The sequence below is a fragment of the Anomaloglossus baeobatrachus genome, chromosome 3, assembly GCF_048569485.1.
Source record: "Anomaloglossus baeobatrachus isolate aAnoBae1 chromosome 3, aAnoBae1.hap1, whole genome shotgun sequence".
NCBI lineage: Eukaryota > Metazoa > Chordata > Amphibia > Anura > Aromobatidae > Anomaloglossus > Anomaloglossus baeobatrachus.
In genome coordinates, this window is record NC_134355.1 from 191,156,739 (window position 1) to 191,177,957 (window position 21,219).

The window sequence follows — 21,219 nt, forward strand, 5'->3', positions numbered from 1 at the left end:
TATATTATATATATATATATATATATATATATATATATATATATATATATAAATCTAGATCAGCAACGTCTGTACACATTATAATATACATATATGCACACACACATATATACCCACCTGAGAAAGGTTGAATGTCGTTACTGTGCTATCATCATAGAGCAGGATGCTGATGGTGTCTAACGCCCAGGTACTTTCAGCCAAGAGACCAGATTTTAAAGACATCATTACTCTCCAAGCCTCAGGTGTTACTAGTTGAAGAAAACAAAACAAAAAAAATTAGTTTTTTTCAGTTTGTGGGAAAGTGTAAACCATAAAATAAGCTGACTTAAAGGGGTGGTTCACCCATATTTTTTATTGTCTAGATCGATATTATATTGAGAAACAACGTTTCTCTCAAATACCTTATGTTGGCAATAGTGCCTGTGAGAGGCACTATTGCAGACTGCTGTTCCCTGCTCCATGACACCCGGCCTCCGTGACCTCGGGGATCCGGTGACGTCACATCAAGTTCCTGACACCGCGGCCTGCCGCAGTGTCCGTGAGTGATGGGCTGTGGGCGGTGTTTCACCGCTCGTCACAGCTCATCAGCTCCCTCACAGCAGAACGCTGCAAGCAAGAGATGCGCAAAGCTGTGACAAGCGGTGAAACACCGCCCATAGCCCAGTGGGTCAGGAAGACTGCAGCCGGCTGCAGGGATGTGATGTGTACGGAACTTGACGTGACGTCACCGGAGCAGAGAACAGCAGTCTGCAATAGCACCTCTCACAGGCACTATTGCCAACATAAGGTATTTGAGAGAAACATTGTTTCTCAATATAATATCGATCTAAAAAATAAAAAATATGGGTGAACCACCCTTTTAAATTACTTCCAAGTGAGAATATTTTGTCATTTCAGTATGTTCTACAATTTAATTTTAAGAATTTTTAAGAGGATCTAGCACCTTTGGTGACGCGTTTTAGTAGTCTGTTTTCTAACCATTCTAGAACATATTTTATTAAAACTGTTTGAATAAATTGGCAACTGGGTGTTGATAGTTGGAAGTATGACCTTACAAACTGACACTGTTCAATCAAAGCTGACTGTCAGATTGAGTAGGGACAAGCCTCTTGACAATGGGAGTGAACCTAATTGTTAAAGCGACTCAAGTCAGCATAGGATGACTGCTCAAGCCAAGTACAGGCACTCATTCATCATGGTGGGGCTAATTTAAATATACCTTACCTCCTTCTTGTTTTCCATCTATCTCTGCCTTTAAGAAGCTAGAGACGTCAACTGAAGAGAAGAGGGTGGAGATAGAGGAACAACAAAAAGGTGGGAAGGTATATAAAAATGATCAGCCCTGCCATGATGACCTGAGTGTCTGTACTTGGTTTGACCAGTTATTCTGTCGTGACAGAGCCCCTGACAGAGGAATGGCAAAATGTACAACTCAAGGATGTTGTTTCAGGGAATCCAGAGGTCCAATTTAACACCTTAATAACCTATAATGTACATTTTCATAAAAGGTAGCTAAGGAAATGATTATAAGGGCTCAGGAACTGTTTACCATTATCCACCCGCAACGGGAACCAATCACCTACCATATCAGCCAGGCCTGTTAAAGGCCCCAGTATCTAAACGAAATTTGTTTAAAGATTGCCAATCGGCCATTGCTTAAATGCCGAATTCCACAGAAAGACTGTAATAAACAATTGAACAATCTATAATTGTAATAAATCATTCAGTGCACATCAGCTGCTATTGTCCTCAGCATAGGTCCTTTGTAAACAGAATAATGTGCTGCTGAAAACCATGATCTTTTGTGCTGTACTAAAATAATTTTACATGATGAATGAATGCTTTGCTCATTCATCAGCTAATTAGCAGGGAAATGAAAGTTAACATTACCAATGTGATATGTAGGCATGTATATCAGGAAAGCAGCCCGTCAGTCATTACATGTCTCATACTGGTAACACCCCCTTTTATTTAAAATAAACCCTGGAGGCAGACTCTCTGGGAGATCTGTGTCTGGCTTATAGATCTTAATAGCTAACTTACATATTAGGCAAAACATGGATTTCTCTGGAATGACATCATATCGCAGATGTTATGGTTTGATTTTATCCAACTTCCTAAGATCTGTATGTTTAAATAGACGGCTTAGGAGGTTTGAGCCAACTGACAGATTCCATTTAAGAATGCTTGTTTCATGATAATCTTTCAGTGGAAATGCAACTTTTTTCCTTCTGTGAAACTATAATATATTATCTATTCCTGCCCCTGTCAGTTTGCCTGTGCTAGAATTAACATCTATGACGGCGACAGGGGAAGGAAGGCCAGGCAGACAGGGTTGGGAATAGATTACAAGATCCGACCCACATATTTCCTTCCTGTTGCACCTGTCAATCAAATAGCTGTGAATTGCTGGAACTTTACTTGCATATATTTCTGAATAAAACATTCAATCTCTGAAGTAAAGGTATGCTTACATTCAGCATCCTAGTACCAGTATAGCACTGGCTTTACTTTATATATGAAAATCCTGCTGGTCAGTTCCCTTTAAGAAACCTGGTTATGTGCATAAAATTCACAAGTCTGAGTTTGCATTCCATCTCTTTCATTACTATATAATTTAATGAACCTTTAGATTTTGATCAGTTTACAAAGATACTATATAGATTTTGATCCGTATTTAAGAACTATATTTATCAATCATATTAATATTAATCATTAATATAACATACTTATGTCTTTTGAGGTAATCTTTCTCCTTGTCTTTAAGATTGGCTGAGTTGCTTCTACTGAACCTGGAGGGAAGGTTATTTCACGTCTCATAGAATGCTGAGAAGAAAGCCCAGAGCTTTGTGATGGAGGGACTGTGGTCATGACTTTCTGCATTTTAATAGATGGCATAAAAGGAGACTTGCTTGGTGACATACGATTTTCTAGTGACCGTTGAAATGAAGCAGGACTTGGGGCTCTTGAAATGTGGTTAGGAATAGATGGTGGAGTTTGGTAAGAAGATGGTGGCGCTCTAGTGATTGGCTGCATTGATCCAGATGGAGAAATATAAGATGATTGACGCTGATTTCCATGAGATGGCCATTGACTTTCAGGATTCACTCTTTGTTCAGAACCAATTATGTCATCATTACGGTTCATTGCTGGATAAGTGCCTGGCTGTTGAGTGCCACCAGGGCCTTGTCTTCCTGGGTATGGGTAAGGAATATCATTACGAGCTGGCCAAATATTCTGCTGTGGACCATCATTCGCAGATGACTGCATGGGACCTCCCATTATCTGTGGTGACATGCCATGTTGTTGCATTTGTCCTGGGCCTTGCATTCGCTCTCTGTTATAGGGATAAGGATACTGGCCTTGCATGGGTCTTCTGTCAGGGCCAGAGTAAGTGTTGCTATACTGATTATACACATCCTGCTGTTGACTGCTGTATTGCATATTATATAGATCTCCTTCATGCCGCTTTGATGATGGACCATACATGCCATCCATATGGCGTTTGTAGTTCTGCAATTACAAAAAGACATTCATGAAACGAATACCATAAAACACTGAATAATACTAGTTTGCATGAGTCGTATGAAGGATTGAGAGAACACAATTTGAAAACTTCCAATTAAACACATTATAAATCCTACTGTGTCAACCATTTAGAAAGTGAATAAGGATTCTCAGGTGCACAACATCTGTCATCTGTATATGACTCTGTAGGAACTTCAATACCGTGCTTTTCCAAAATAAGCTCTCCCCCCAAAATAAGCACTAACAGGGATTTTCGGAGCAAGGCTTAAATATAAGCCCTCCCTTGAAAATAAGCCCTAGTCGCGGTTCAATAATAAAGAGTTCATGCAGCTAAAGATAAAGAATACAGCAGGACACTTCATTATAGAAAGCAGACATCAAATGAGAGAAGACAGAATACTCCGCAATCACACTCACCAGACGCCGAGCAGAGGACCTGCAGTGATCTCACACACACACACACACATCCGATCTCTCTCACACACACATCAGATCACACACATATTCAGCAACACAGATATCTTCTGGCTGGCAGAATCCTGAGAGGCAGTTCAGTGGAGCGCAAGGACCTGCCCGCAATGCTAGCTTACAGATCCTGCGGCGGACACGTGACTTCCTCCCATCATTTTCTGCGGCCGGAAGTATTCTGTAACGCTGGATGTAATGAGTGTGTGTGTGTGTGTGTCAGTCAGCCAGCCAGCCAGCCAGCCGCAGGGGAGGATGGCGTGCACCCACCGGAGATCACAGGGAGGACCTGGGAGACACGCAGACTTCCAGGTCTGATAAGTAGGAGCCTCCAGGGAAGTGTGGGGGGGGGGGGAAGGAGGGTCTGCTTTTTGGGGGGTAAACTTACCCCCCAACCATGTTTCTCCAAAAATAAGACCTCCTCCAAAAATAAGCCCTAGTGCTTTTTTTTGGAGGGCAAAAAAAGTATAAGTCTTATTTTTGGAAAATCATGGTAGCACCTATGCCAGACGGGTCACACAATTATTCGGCAAGTCTCAATCTGATTAAATATCCTCTTAGGTTGTGTGCACAATGCTTTTTGTCACAAAGCCTGAAAGGTTTCCTGATGTCAAGAAAACGAATGAGAATTCTTAAGTCTCATACACACGTTCAGTATTTCCTCCTTGCAGAATTGGTGCAGATTTAAATCTGCAGGATGTCAATTTGTTCAGTGTTTTTGCTGCAGATTTTACCCATACTAATGAGTAGGAAAAAATTTGCACCAAAATGCATGTTAAAATTGCATAAGAAACGGACGCTGCACTTTTCCTGCCAAGAGATGCAGAAACGGTGCAGAAAATTCTGTATCAAATACTTAACATGTGCACATTCCTGATTATGCTTTTTTTTGTCTTGGGGGTAATGATTAAAAAAAAAAAAAAAAAAAATGTACAAACTACATTTTGCATACCTGTTCTAATTTTCCAATTTGGCAACTGTACACGCCACAACTATACTGTGGATTGTTACAGCATTTTTATGCAGTGTTCCTACTCGCTCACATTAGTTGTTACATCATCCTTTTTAAGCAGGGGGGTTATTCTGCTAGACGTAAAAATCTCCAAATTATTACACTAAACCAAGGTATTTAATTATGCATGTCTGTTTTGGCATAGCTGTTTAAACTGTGAAATTTGTGTCTAAAAAAAGTTGAGAACACACACAGATTCTGTGTGTATACTGTATATATGTATAAACACACACACACACACACACACAGTATATTATGGGCAGGCTGTTATTGCACTACCTTTTTTTGGCTATAACATGAAGGCTAGCTAACTTTTCTGTTTGAGTCCATATTTTCCAGGGTTGGCAAAGTTTGGTAACATTATTTTCTAAACAACGTAAGCATTCTACTTCTGTTCAAAATGTATGTTAACCCAAAAAGCATCAATGGCAAAAGATAGAGCAGCAAGAGCAAATAAAACAATACCGTGGCAAAAAAAATATGAGTGCTATTAGCAGTACCACTAGCACAGACTATAATAGTAGAATTACGGTAGTTTTCTTCCTATGCAGTGTCTATGAAAGGCAATTTTTTGTCCGAGTTTGAACTAAACGTTCAGCTCTAGATAGCACTTTATTCTTAGCACAGACTTTTCCATCACTTAATAGTCATATAACTTAAGTAATATGTTTTCATTTAGTGATCGCAATAGATAATCTCAAATTTTCCAAGATAAACAGATTGGGGTAATCAGGTCTTATTGTAACTTATTATGATCAAGATATGGCCATTGTTCTGAAACTTTTAAATGTATTTATTTTTGACTTTTTAGGTGATCCCATTCAATTTGCATACCCTGTTTTCTCTTCCACAATAGCAGTGTTCATAAAAAAGGTAGGTTATACTTTTCCTTTTTTGCCTCTGACAAGCTGATCATTGGGGAGGAAGCATAGGGCATAAAAAGAAAATATATAGCATCATATATAGCATCACTCATCTACGTCACAGCAGGATGGTGCTGCCTCTGACAGTAACACCATCAGTTTGAGTCAGTATTCTGCTCTGTTCATCGCCTTAACAAAATGTTGTACATAGTGGAAATTACATTCCAACACTGACACCCTTTAAGGTTCTCAAAAATAGCAGTTGGACTTAAGTAAAGGGAAGGGGAAACAAACAAAGATGTATATGGTGAACATTTGAATGTGACTATGCATTACTGCAAAGAAAACATGAAAAAAAAATTTGGGGAAAAAAGGAAAAAATGAGTTATTTTGCAAATAAAATTGGCCAAATTTACTTGAGCCCAGTTACCACACCAAGGTGTAACTCTTAACTGGGTCATACTGCTATTTTTGATAATGTATACTATGTTCAGTTTGCACGAGTTCAGACTATAAGATTAGGAAATGCCGGCAATTCTTCTAACCAGTTCAGGTTCTGTCCAACCATTTGTCTTATAATCCATAGCATAGAAGTTAAAGAATATACTACACCAGAACAACTTCTTCCAATTGTTTTATTGGAAGAGATGAAGAGTCAGCATTTGTGAAATGAAGGACCCAATGCTATTGCCAAGCTGTGTTGCTGGCTCGGAGAACCACGGTGGGGACAAGGTCAGGAAAGATCTCAAAGTGTTAAACAGGCGTGGGGACATGGAGCTCAGGCTATTTCCAACACAGAAGTCAACCAAATCAAGGATGGCTATGACGATTCTGTGGTGGACAAAAACCTGGGATGAGGTGGTCAGAAAAAGAGGTTGGCTTTGGTGATAAACACCACAGGAGATGTACAAGGAAAAATCTCTTGGACAAAATCTGCTTGTTCTGCAATCAGTTCTGGAGCAAATGATGCCGCATGTTCTGCCTGGTCGCGGTGGTGGTGAATCATATGTGTGGGCATCTCGACTGCAGGCTCAGCAAGAGGAAAATAAGCCATGAATTTCCTAGGTTGTATGAACTAGGAAGTAAAGCTCTCCCCATCAGTATGTGATGCATCAATTTTTTCTTCAATTGGAAAATGCAAGCCGGACAGCCATCAAAGAAAGTCTCAAGCTGTACTCTTCATTACACTCATCTTTTGGTAATTTGAGCTGCATCCTCAAGTAATACGTGATCTGTCAATATCACAGTCCTCATCATCCAGTACTATTGCTTGTACTCAAGAGTATGCCTTATTCTCCATCCCATCAGCGTTGCATCACCCAGAAAGGACTCACATTCTGCTCACAGGAGCGGGTCAGCTGCATGCACCTCTATGCAACCAACATGCTCCTGTGAGGAGAGTGTGAGTCTATGCCGGGTGATGCAGCGCGAGGCACTCGAAAGTGTGACACCGGCCTTAGCGATGTTATCTACTCTGCAAAACATTTGCCAACTGAAAGGCTGACTGCTACATGATTAATCCCTGCAGACCTAGCACTCCCCGACCTGTTCCAGCATTAGGGCTACAAAAAGTAGCCTAGGCTGCAGCAGCAGCTACAGGTAGACTATATTTGACATGATAGAAAAGATATTTTATGTACCATTTTGCAATCTGACACCCTGAGTACCCTAGAGGGACTAGTAAAATCAAATTGTTTTTTTTTTTTTATCACATTTGATATTGCTGCATTCGGAAATGCCCGAGTTATCAAATTATAAATCCAATTAATGTGATTGGTACACAGCGTATTGAGAAAAAAATTTCAAATGCCAAAATTATGGGGTTTTTTGGTCGCTGTAATATTGCATTAAAATGCAATTACAGGTGATAAAAACATCGCATACACACAAAATTGTATAAAGGGAACCTGTCACAGGATGTTTATAATACTTACCCAACGGTCGGCATGGAGCTGATGGGTCAGATGGGCGTCTCCGTTCTCCGGCTCAGACACCTCCTCTTTCGGCCATCTTTGTCCTCCTTCTAAAGCTAGTGTGGATGACGCGTTCTACGTCATCTACACTAGCCAATGTGAGGTCCTGCGCCGGTGCACTTTGATCTGAGCAAGGCAGATCAAAGTGCACCTGCGAAGGACCTCACTGTCAGGTAGTGTAGACGATGTAGAACGCGTCATCCACACTAGCTTCAAAAAGAGGACAAAGATGGGCAAAAGAGGTGCACGACCCGAAGAACGGAGACGCCCATCCGACTCATCAGCTCCGTACCGACCGTTAGGTAAGTATTATAAACATCCGGTGACAGGTTCCCTTTAAAAATGCCAACTCAAGCCGCAAAAATAATCAGTCACTGAGCCCCAGATCCCGAAACATTAGAACACTACGGGTCTCGGAAAATGGCGACAAAAGCACCACTTTATTTATTTTTTAAATTACAAACTTCTGAAATTTTTTTCACCACTTAGATTAAAATAAATCTCTGTATGTTTGGTATCTTTGAACTCATACTGACTTGGGGAATCATACTGCCAGGTCAGTTTTAAAATAGTGATAAAGGTAAATAAACAACCAAAACAACAAATCATGCAATTGTACTTTTTATTGCAATTTCACTGCAACTGGAATTTTTTTCCATTTTCCAGTACTATATGGGGCAGAATAAATGGTGTTCAAAAGTACAACTTCTCTCACACAAAAAAACAACTAAAAAACAAGCCCTCATTTGGTTACATTGATGGAAAAATAAAAAAAAGTTGTGGTTCTTGGAAGAAAGGGAGGGAAAAACAACAAAAAAAACCCTGGAAAATCGCCAGGGGGTGAAGGGGTTAGTAAAAAGCCTTTGAAATTATTGAATCACATTGAGAGCAGAAAATGTTTTTCTTATCCCAACAAAAGAGCTATATATTTTCTTTTTTTACACTTCAAGTTAAGCTATAACTTACACATTTTGAAAAACAGTACACCTGTTTTTTCTCTCTAAAGGGATAATTTTTGAGCTCTTGTGAAAAACTACTGTTTCATTTAGAAACAAGAAAAAAAATCATACTCCCAAAACGGGGATAGTTTTTGCACAACCCTTTGTATAAATAAATAAATAAAAAAAAAAAAAAGACTGCTTTTTCAGTTTGCATCACCTGTATATATACACTGGCAAGCCAGGCATCTGCCCCGAAGAAGGCATTTAAATGGCCTAAAAAGTCTGTTTATACAATAGGTTACTAAATAGGTGGTTGATTACCTCCAGTAACCCTTCATTTTCCCATAGCCAGATTCGCGCCACCTATGTAACCTATGTTATGTATAGAGGTAATATGGTACTCCAGAAGATAAAGTGCTTGGATAGGCTCCAACCCCGTAGGCAGAAAAGTGAAGAAATCCAGCACTCAAAAAGGTAAGACAAACAAAAGGCTTTAAAGCCTTTTGATATAATAGTAATAATTTTTAATTTTATATAGCGATAACCTATTCCACAGCGCTTTACATACATAAGCAACACTGTCCCCATTGGGGCCTACAATCTAAACTCCGTATCTGTATGTCTGTGGTAGATAACGCACGTAAACATGGGGAGAACATACAAACTCCTTGCAGGTCTGGTCTTTGGTGGGATTTGAACCCAGGACCCCAACGCTACAAGACTACATTGCTATCCACTGAGCCGTCTTACTTTTTTGAGATTTCTTCACTTTTCTGCCCTAATGTTATATATACCCCAGACTAAGTTGTATGGAAGACTTTGTCCATAAGAAAGTGCAAACATTTCACATGAGCTACTATTTAAATAGGATTTTTGACATATTTAAACACATATCAGGACAAATGGATGTACAAAAAGTAGAAAAAAAATGTTAACTATTACAATATTTGTTCATGAACTATTACATTAGCCTTACTTGTTGAGGATACATTCCTGCTTGGTGCGCTCCATATGATGGTTGCCCTGAAGGGGGTCCTTGGCCTCCATACTGCTGACCATATGCTTCGTGTCTATAAAAAAAAACAAAAAAAAAAAGTTACACAATACTGATTAATAAATTAAACACTTTCAGTAATTGAGGATAGTCTTTAATTACATTCTTAATTACATCTAAAATGGATTGAATGTCATACTGAAACAGAGATCAATTAATGTGATAAAAATATTCCTTTATGTGCAGGGTCAGGCTAAATTCACATAGGATGGAAATGCTGTGGATTACAGTACTAGACTTGTGGATGTTATGAAAAAATCCTATCCAAACATTGACCGAGGATGCGGATTGTAACTCATATACTGTACCATTTGCTTCAAAACCAAAGTCCACCAAGGAAACTCTGCATATGTGAACATTATACAAGAGTAGAGCATGGCAGATTTGCTTAGGTTTCAGAAAGGTTTGGCCAGCAATCACAGTGGTGGGGCAAAGGAGGGAGGAGATCAATACGAAGCATAAGCCTACACAACCACCGCTAAGCACGATCACATACTTGCTGCATCAAAGATAGGGAACCCTACATCTGACATACTAAAAACATCATATGCCAGAAGTGGGGTTAAAACATTTTTCTGAAAAAAACATGTGAAAAATGTAGACCTTTATCTATTCATGTCCGTTTTTGCACACCTGTTTTACAAGTCCAATTTGACAACCATATATGAAATCCAATGAGCGGGGTAATGTAAAAAAATAAAATACCATGTCTAAGGAGCTGTAGAATCACCACCGCCACCACTGGCACTAGCTGTCCAGTCATCAGTACTAACTACATGTCACAATTGGCCGCCTTTGCTTCTGGCAAGCATCTCAATAGGGAAGAAGCAAAGGTTATTATGTAAATATAGAGCACATCACCCAACTGTTGCAGAAGAATGAGGTTACCTCCTATTGGGACATTGTCAGTTTCAGTCATTCTTCTGCACAGAATGGTCTGCCTTGGCCTGACTACAAATTACTAAAATGGATAAAAAGGGATAATTTTTGGACTTTTTTTTATTAAAAAGGAAAATCTGTCAGTGTGGTGTGCTATTAAATGGGCTATTGGTTATTACTGGCCATAACCATCTGTTTTTATGCTGAAGTCCGTGACATTACCAAGGTTGTGTTCATATTAAAGAGCTTCAAAAAGGTCTGATACATTCCTTGGAAACGTCAAAATGTCATACATGTTTTTTCAGGGCCAGTGGAGGCTTTGGAGTTTTGGTAATCACTGCAAGTCAAATTTAGGTAAAAAGTTATTGAACCTGACAAATTTGAAAAGATCTGATCAGCTCTATACAAAATATATTTCTAAAACTCCTGTATTCAATAATTGTAATTATTCACAAGTTTGATACTAAGCATTAAAGATCATTTTGTTATACTTTTTTATGCAAATGGTAGAAACTCAAAATATTCTCTATTTCCCTTTAAGTCTATGAAAGTCAAGAATTCTGAGCTTTTCCTCTCCATGAATAAGTTGTTGAAAGTCTATGCATTAGAGATGGATTCTTTCTAGTTTCCATTTTTTTGAACTATAGTATATTCACATTTCACACCCATATAACATTTCTTTCCTATTCAACTGGTCTGGATACATCTATTGAAAAAAAAAAGCCTTTCATGTATTGTTGATGTAATAAAAGTGGTATCTCCTTTAGTCACTATTTTACTTCAGTTCATTGAAAAGAGGTGCATTGTGATTTTGTGCCAAGTTAAACATCCTACAGCCTACATATATACTTTAACAATTTAACAGTTTAGTATGATGATAATAAATCTAACAGTTTATTATGATTAAAGGGCAAAGACAATGCTTCTGACAACCCATACTCCCGAGTTCCATCCAGACATCAAGGTTAAGTAACAATGGCTTTACCTCTTCACAGATTAGTTATTAGATATTGTATGCTTGTTAAATAATTGGATTGGGAGTAAAAACTTGAAAAGGTTTCTGAAGTGCAGTTGAGGTGTACATAGAGGACAGTGATGAGCGTATCTATTCTCTTTTGACATTTGAATGCACCAGTTTTGCAGAATTTACCCAAAAAATTTGTTTTGTAAATTTGCACAAATTATATACTTAAAAAGCTTATAATTGGCAGGAATATATATACACACACACATTATATATAATATATTATATATTATATATATATATATTATACATATACAACACATACATACATATATACATATACATATCACACTATGGGCTCTCTTCAGAGCAACTGAACTTTTTTTTAATTCAAATATGTTTTTTTATGGTTTAGTACAATTAAAGGAGTAATATATCAACATTTTCTTATTCAGATAGAACAACAAATGGGAGTATCTGGTAGGAAAAACGGGTAAGGAGGAGAAAAGGAATCAAAACCATAAGAAATATACCGTATTTTTCAGACTATAAGACGCACCGGACCATAAGACGCACCCTGGTTTTAGAGGAGGAAAATGGGAAAATAAAATTTTAAGCAAAAAATGTGGTCATGACACACTGTTATGGGGTGAGGATCTACTGCTGAAACTGTTATGGGTGTAATGTCCCCAAATTCTCTACTAAGGTACCCCATCCTGGTAATGATCCTCCTGCCTTGTATATGATCCTCCTGCCTTGCATATATGTCCCTAATCCTGGTATAGCCCTCATCCAGCTATATACCCCATCTAGCTCATATACCCCCATCCGGCTATATATTCCATTCTGATATATGGCCGCATCCTGCTATATACCCCATCCTGGTGTATGGCTGCATCCTGCCAGGGGTGATCATGCGGGCCGGCTGTTTAGTATGCGTGCACCCCCCCGCCCATCATTGCCTACCTGCCAGCGCCAACTTCAGCGCTGAGAGATGATGAGCGGGATGATGGGCGTGCATATGAAATGAGCGGGCCCACATGGTCATGGCAGGCGCTGCTACAGCCTGCTTGTGCCGCAGATAACCCGCTCCCCCGCAGCCATGCCCTACATTCAGACTATAAGACGCACCCCCCCCACTTTCCCCCAACATTTGGGGGGGAGGGGGGGGGGGGAGAGTTCGTCTTATAGTCCGAAAAATACAGTAACAAAAAGAGGAAACTTAAAGGCCAAAGAAAAACTTCTAAAAACATATTTATTAGAACTGGTTAAAAAGTGGCAAAAAACATTAACACAAATAGCCACAACGGTCAAACACACACACAGCAAATGTCGTGCAGGGGTGGGCACACAGCATAGGGTTCTGGGATTTATTTTCCAGCAAGATAAGTGTGCCCCTTGACTGGGACGTACTTATTTTTGGGCCTGTGTATGCTGTTTGAGATCACTCTGTTAGTCACTGGACCATATATATACATATATACACATATACATATAGATATATAGATAGATATATAGAGATATATTTAGAGAGAGAGCGAGAGAGATTTGTTTGCTAGTAACTCCTACTATATGCTACATTCAGACAGCTTAGTTGTCCTTTATAAGGACAACTTTGATAGGTTGTGTTGCTTATCCCATTTGGGAGTCAACATATGACCAATAGTATTACTACTATCAATATCTCAAAAATACTGAATGATTGATTTATTCTGATTTCAGCACCAATTTGCACTTTTCTGGGTGATGGGTATAAATTTGGCACATTGCCTAGAACCGGGTTAAAATAGGGTAAGTCAACGCTGAGCGGGGGCGCTCAAAACATTATGGTGTATTAACTTCCGCGGTTGGGAAGGAGTGAGACCAGGAAATTGTAGCCCAGTCTCACAATTAGTATACCCCTACCTTAATATCATTTCTAGAGGCTAATATTGATATACACCTGGCTATCCCGCACTGTATAGATAACCCAATGCTGTGTGCCCACCCCTGCACGACATTTGCTGTGTGTGTTTGACTATTACGGATATTTTGTTACTTGGTTTTTGCCACTTTTTACCTAGTTCTAATAAATATTTGTAAGGAGGAAAAGGAAGGGAATGAGGGAGAGAAAAAGACAAGGATATCAATCGAAAGTACTGTTAATCTTGCCATTTTTAGATTTTATTTCTTATATTTTCTATCATTCTTATCATACAAAATAACTATCATTTTAAATAAGCAATAACACATTAAATCACCTTTTTAGTATCATAATGAATTATCTGTGTATGATCGTTGTGTTTATTTTGAGTGGTTAAGTAACATTGGATGGATTTGGTTATGAAGTTGGGGAAATGTTTTGAACCATGGTTGCCATCTAATAGTATAGGTAGCAAAACCGTTATTACAGATTGCTGAGATGGGTTCACAAATGTATTGATTTTTTCTCTGCCTAAATTTATTGTTGGTGTTTGTCTTCAGTTAGCTGCTATATTTATTTTTGTGACTAGGATGATGTGAATTTTAATGTATCTTACTTTTATGGGAAAATGTTCAGAATCCAGTGAAAGAAATACAGGTTGTGAAGTCAGATGTAAATTTAACTGGGTCACGTTTTGGATAAGCTTCTCTACTTTTTAATGGACTAATCTTTGGTGTGTATTAGAATACCTTTTTGTTTACGATTTCTCCAACAAAAGAGGTGAGTAGTTTGGAAAACCTTAGGCCCTGTGCGAACTAGAAAAAGGATTTTTCTCAAGAAATTTCTTGAGTGAAAGATAATGCACCTGTGTTCAAAAAACGCACCAAAAACGCGTGCGTTTTTTCCGCAGGTTGGTCCCTGGTTATTTTACCATTATCTATGGTAAAAAATGCAGGTACCTACAGAAAAAAAGTGATATGCACATTCTTTTTCTCAAGAAATTCTGAAGAAAGACTTCTCTTGAGAAAAAAAACGCAGTGTGCGCACAGCTATTTTTTTTTTTACATAGGTTTTGCTGGGAAATGTCTGCAGAAAGGTTACAACCATTTTCTCAAGAAATTTCTGCAGCAAAAACGCAGCAAAAGCAGGGGTAAAAACGCAGCGTGCGCACAGGGCCTTAGTTTGGTGTAACAAAATACCATCTTGTCAGGATTTTAAAATGGGTTTCTAGTAGAGATGTACATTTAGTAGAAGATTTTTAATGCTTTCTCCCATTCTTACGATGTGAAGGAGTTCTTCAAATCTACCATTTTGACATATTAACGTCTTTTGATGTGTGAATTTCAGTTGAATTTTGGATACATTTTATGGTTTTTCCAAGTGATATTATTTAAGAGGTTTATAATTAAGTTAACTATATATTCTAGTAGTTGAATGGGAATTTGTTTTTTTTTTACTGATATATTTCCTAATTTCAAGGTATACGTTAAAAATATTAACTGTTAAGTTGTAATCATGGTGAAAAAGAAAAGGATTAAGGAAGCTTTATCTACATTGCTTATTATTTTGGATAAGTCTGTTATACCCGTTCTCTTCAATTCCTTTGCTGGAAGTTTTTGGATTGCTATGTTAAGAGTTGAAATGGTGATAAATTCTAAGAACACTTCTGTTCAGCGAGAGTTGTGACAAATCTTTCCAAGTAGACGTTGCTGCTTCAGTTGTGGGGAGTTCCGGAATTGTGGACTTGGATCTAGGAGGTGTGCTGTGACTAATGTCGAAAGTGAAAGGTTATTATTTTCAGCTAATTCTATTTCTTCCCATTCAGAACTTTTTCCTTTGTAAACCATTTTCTGGTTTGTGTAATTATATTAGTCTTGTAGCATCCTATTAAATCTGGTAGCTCTGTATCCCCTTTTATTTTATGTTTAAGAAGGAGTTCTATTCGTTGGGGTTTAAATTTTCAAATGAAATTGGCTAAATATTTTTGTAGTTTTTTCTTCCAATATATCTGTATAAATGTTCATATTCTAAAAAATATAAAAGTTTAGTTAATACCATCATCATATAAAAGATAAGTTTCCCTTACCAGGATGTTTCTAGTATAGAATAGTTATGGATGTGTTTCTGAAGTTTACCATATGTAGAAGTCAGGTATTCTATCATTTTTATAAAGAGATTCCTTAGCTAAATGTCTTAGGGGTTTTAGCTTAGGGGTGCTTCACACATAGCGAGATCGCTACCGAAATCGCTGCTACGGCACGGTTTTGGTGACGCAACAGTGACCTCATTAGCGATCTCGCTGTGTGTGACACTGAGCAGCGATCTGGCCCCTGCTGCGAGATTGCTGCTCGTTACACACAGCCCTGGTTCGTTTTCTTCAAAGGCGCTCTCCCGCTGTGACACACAGATCGCTGTGTGTGACAGCGAGAGAGCGACGAAATGAAGCGAGCAGGGAGCAGGAGCCGGCATCTGGCAGCTGCGGTAAGCTGTAACCAGGGTAAACATCGGGTAACCAAGGTGGTTACCCGATATTTACCTTAGTTACTAGCCTCCGCAGCTCTCACGCTGCCTGTGCTGCCGGCTCCGGCTCTCTGCACATGTAGCTGCAGTACACATCGGGTTAATTAACCCGTGTACTGTAGCTAGGAGAGCAAGGAAGGAGCCAGCGCTAAGCAGTGTGCGCGGCTCCCTGCTCTCTGCACATGTAGCTGCAGTACACATCGGGTTAATTAACCCGATGTGTACTGTAGCTAGGAGAGCAAGGAGCCAGCGCTAAGCAATGTGCGCGGCTCCCTGCTCTCGCGGTTATGATCGCTGCTTTGGCTGCTGTGTTTGACAGCTAAGCAGCGATCATAACAGCGACTTACAAGGTCGCTGTTACGTCACAGAAAATGGTGACGTAACAGCGACCTCGTTGTCGCTGTCGCTTAGTGTGAACCAGCCCTTAGTTTCACATTTGACTTCTTTCTTAACTAGATCTTTTGTCCCCAACCTAGCCCACCCCTGCTTCCTGTGATATCAGAGCTGCTGCTAGTGATAACCATATTCTTAGCAATGATGTTAGGTTTCTTTTCCATTCTCCTCCCACATCTGTCACCTATGCCATGTGTTTCAATAATTTTTTATTAATTTCTAGGCCAAGTAAAGAATTGAACAACATTGAGATTTTTTGAGTAAGAATTGTCAATACATATAATATAACATTTGATCTAAGCATAAAGAATGTTGCCATGTTTGGATACATTTTACAGAAAATTAAAGCATTTAATTTGCTTCTAACCTTTCCAAACAACCAATTTTTGGTTTAAAATTCTCCAACCCTTAATAAAAAAAAAGCTTAAAACCTAAATAAAGAAGTTGCTATGTAAGTTCACGTACTGAAATAAATTTGCGGTAAAACTAGATGCATTGCTGTGACACCGAGGATTGCAAAATGCGGCTAGTCAAAAAGTTGCAAAACGTTAACCTTGTTCACTTTAACCTGTTAACAACCGCGGGCCGTAAAATTACGTCCTAGCGGTCATAACGTTACTGCCCGCGGTCTGCCGCCGGCAGCATGCCGCGATCGGCGCACATCTCACGAGCAGAATCGCGATCACGTGACTTCCGATAGTTGTCATGGTAGCACAGGGTCATGTGATGACTCCTGTACTACACATGAATTGCTTTCACTTTCGCTGTGCCCGCGGCACAGTGAAAAAGAAAGTGAGCGTATCTGCTGTTTACAGCTGTATAGCTGTGATCAGCAGATAGTGCAGAGCGATCGGATTGCTAATCGCAATAGCCCCCTAGGGAGACTAGTAAAATAAAAAAAAACCCAAAAAAACCTAAATGTTCAAATCACCCCCCATTCGCCCCATTGAAAATTAAAGGTTTAAAAAAATAAAAAATATACACACATTTGGTATCGCCGCGTTCAGAAACGCCCGATCTCTCAAAATATAAAAATCAATTAATCTGATCAGTATACGGCGTAGCGGCAAAAAAATTCCAAACGACGAAACAACGTTTTTTGTCGCCACAACGTTTGCGCAAAATGCAATAAGAGGCGATCAAAACGTAGCATCTGCGCAAAAAAGGTACCGTTAAAAAACGTCAGCTCGAGATGCAAAAAGTAAGCCGTCACTGAGCCATAAATCCCGAAAAATGCGAACGCTACGGGTCACGGAATATGGCGTAAAACGTGCACCACTTTTTTCGGACAAACTTCCGATTTTTTTTTAACCCCTTATATAAAAGTAAACCTATACATGTTTGATGTCTACGAACTCGCACTGACCTGAGGCATCAAACCCACACATCACTTTTACCATATAGTGAACACAGTGAATAAAATATCTCAAAAACAATAGTGCATCGCACTTTTTTGCAATTTTTCTGCATTTGGAATTTTTTTGCCGTTTTCCAGTACACTATACGGAATAATATGGTTTCATTTAAAAGTACAGCTCGTTCCGCAAGAAATGAGCCCTCACAAGACCATATTGACTGAAAAATAAAGTTACGTCTCTCAAAAAAAGAATGGCGAAAAAAAAAAACGGAAAGCGAAAAATCGGCCGGTCGTGAAAGGATTAACCTTGCTTTTGGTTTACTTTATTTAAAAAAAAAACAAAACAAAAAAAAACCCTGACGTACCAAAATGAAAAGTGAGTTAATGAAACCTAAAATGCTAGGTTGCGAAGCTACTAAATGTAGATTAAGGACTGGTAAACAGCAGAATGGCCTTGGGTTATACGATATCTAGAGTAGACAAAATGAGTATTCCAAAAAAGGAGGAACCTTGTGCATTAAAAATTGGAGAAAAAAAAGTCGAAAGGACTTTACAAAACCAGAAAGCATGGGAAAATGCTCGCTGTACTCAAGTGAAGTGGATAGACATGTAATATTAGACTACTGAAGCAATGAAACGGGGTAAAAAATTAAACAACTCGCACACTTGATAAGTAAACAAAGTTGTTGTTGTTTAAGTACTGTATTTTCCATTTTATAATACGTACCCCAAATTTAGAGAGGGAAAAGAGGTAAAAAAAAATGGGGGCAGTTTTATAATCTAGTGGTGTCATACTGGGGAGCAGCAGCTGTGGTGGAGCGGGGGGGGGGGGTCACAGGAGGCAGCAGCGGTGCTGGAGTACTGCCATGCTGTGGTGGTGCAGAAGGGGGCCCGATGTTGACTGGGGCTGCCGGTGCTGCTCTATCCTGGGGAAATTGGCGCTGCTCTGTTGTGCAGCAGGCAGTGAGGTCTGTGCGGCGAGCAGTGGCTCTGTTGTGCGGCTGGCAGTGAGGTCCTGCACAGACCTCACTGCCCGCCACACAACTGAGCCACTGCCCGCCGCACAGAGCTCACTGCCCACCGCACAACAGAGCACAGCATTCCCCCGGCCTCCTGTGACCCCTCTCCACCACGCCCCGGTAAGCTACATTTGGATTTTAAGACACACTGCTCATTCAAAAATTTGAGAGGAAAAGTGCGTCCTCTAATACAAAAAATACGGTATATAAATAGAATCGGGCACTCAAATTGCAGTGAAAAGAGGATATTTAATTTGTGGCTTAGGTGTCAAACATGTGATGTTTCGGTCTATTCTGACCTTTATCAAACAAACACTATAGTGAAAAAAATAAAGGTATACAAGGTGTCACAAAAAGTCATGTATGGAACGGCATGTACAAGGAAAAAACTGAAGGCAAACATACATATAAGGTAAGTAAATATTTGATTTCATACAAATAGAAGAAACATTATTTTCACTGCAATTTGAGTGCTGGATTCTTTTTATATACTGATACGGAGTGGGATCCTATCCGGGCACCAGCATATATTTGAAGTGCCGTATTTCTCTCTCGTACAATGTTGTTGAAGTATCAGGATTTGGGAGAGCTCTTTTTTTAAAAAAGAATCACGGATCTCAAGATTGAATTCAGGATCAGCTGTATAATCTGGTACATACCGTATTTTTCGAATTATAAGATGCACTTTTCCTCACAAAAATTTGGGAGGAAAATGAGGGGTGCGCCTTATAATAAAAATGTACCTTACTGGGAGGTGGAGAAAGGGGGCTGTGCTGGCTGCGGTGGGGGCTGTGCGAAGCAGAGTGGGGCGGCGGGTGAGATGCTCTGTCGGCTTCATATAAGGGCGCCCGGAGGCTGTGCTTGCGCAGATAGAGCGCTTGGCTCAAGATCTCATCTGCGTAGGTGCCGCCTCCGGCCCTTTGCTCTTCCAGCAGCGGACTTAAGGAAAATGGCGCCCAGAGGTGGCCCGTGCGCAGATGACATCTCTGTTTGTCAATGAGCCGAGAGCTTAATCTGCGCAAACGCCAACTCTGGGCGCCATATCTCTGAAGCCCACACCACCAACAGAGCATGTGTGACACTGGCAGCACTACCCTGCTCCATACAGCCAGCACGGCACCCACAGGTGAGCATAGAGGCCATTCCACTCAGCCACCATACACAATGACTTGTAGGAAGGTCTCCATGAGGTATTGCTTCACATCTGCACCCTTGTGAGTTTTACACGTTCTTATCTTAGCATTTCTGTATGCAAGGTGTCGATTCATATTGAATTGATGATGCCCTACAATTTTGTAATTCACTTTTTTTCTCTATCTTGTTCCGTTTTTGAGAAAGAAAAAACATTTTCCACCAGGTGGCGCTATAGGTGGTTTCATTACGTAGCCCATGGCTACTTTACTATACCTAGACACCACTTCTATGCTTATAGCTGCCACTGTTCTCAAGTTAATAGCGGTGGACAAGATATGGGTGGACACACTGTATATAAAAGGGAAAAATAGCAGGTAAGTATAAGATATACTTGAACAATAGTGAGAATTAGTTTCATATATAATCTACATCATATATAATCTACATGAATATAACAATATACTGCATATATCAAAGTTAGAACACATACCACTCACTCTTTTTGCTGTATTTTTTGCTTAAGGCTGGGTTCACACATAGCGACAACGACGTCGCTGTTACGTCACCATTTTCTGTGACGTAACAGCGACCTTGTAAGTCACTGTTATGATCGCTGCTTAGCAGTCAAACACAGCGACGCAGCAGCGATCATAACGTCGCTACATGTGCAGAGAGCAGGGAGCCGCGCACACTGCTTAGCACTGGCTCCTTGCTCTCCTAGCTACAGTACACATCGGGTTAATTAACCCAATGTGTACTGCAGCTACATGTGCAGAGAGCAGGAGCCGGCACTGGCAGCGAGAGCGGCGGAGGCTGGTAACGAAGGTAAATATCGGGTAACCAGGGAAAGGGCTTCCCTTGGTTACCCGATGTTTATCTTGGTTACAGCTTACCGCAGCTGCCAGATGCCGGCTCCTGCTCCCTGCTCGCTTCATTTCGTCGCTCTCTCGCTGTCACACACAGCGATGTGTGCGTCACAGCGGGAGAGCGCCTTTGAAGAAAACGAACCAGGGCTGTGTGTAACGAGGAGCGATCTCACAGCAGGGGCCAGATCGCTGCTCAGTGTCACACACAGCGAGATCGCTAATGAGGTCACTGTTGCGTCACCAAAACCGTGACGTAGCAGCGATTTCGGTAGCGATCTCGCTATGTGTGAAGCACCCCTAAGTGTGCAGCTTGTATGTAATGGTGGTGAGCATTATTGTTTGGGTTTT

The 21,219-nt window shown here is 40.0% G+C and overlaps 1 protein-coding gene across 8 annotated transcripts in view; it reads right to left on the reverse strand.

The window, feature by feature from the left end:
• The window catches only part of ARID1B (AT-rich interaction domain 1B), a 572,492-nt gene that overhangs the window by 19,360 nt on the left and 531,913 nt on the right, over positions 1–21,219 (reverse strand). For all 8 annotated transcript variants that reach the window (XM_075339668.1, XM_075339666.1, XM_075339669.1 and 5 more), the window contains 3 exons: positions 9,759–9,852; positions 2,730–3,513; positions 118–248 (listed from right to left, as the gene is read on the reverse strand). In XM_075339668.1, coding sequence (XP_075195783.1) covers positions 118–248; positions 2,730–3,513; positions 9,759–9,852 — 1,009 coding nt within the window. The remainder of the gene's footprint in view (positions 1–117; positions 249–2,729; positions 3,514–9,758; positions 9,853–21,219) is intronic.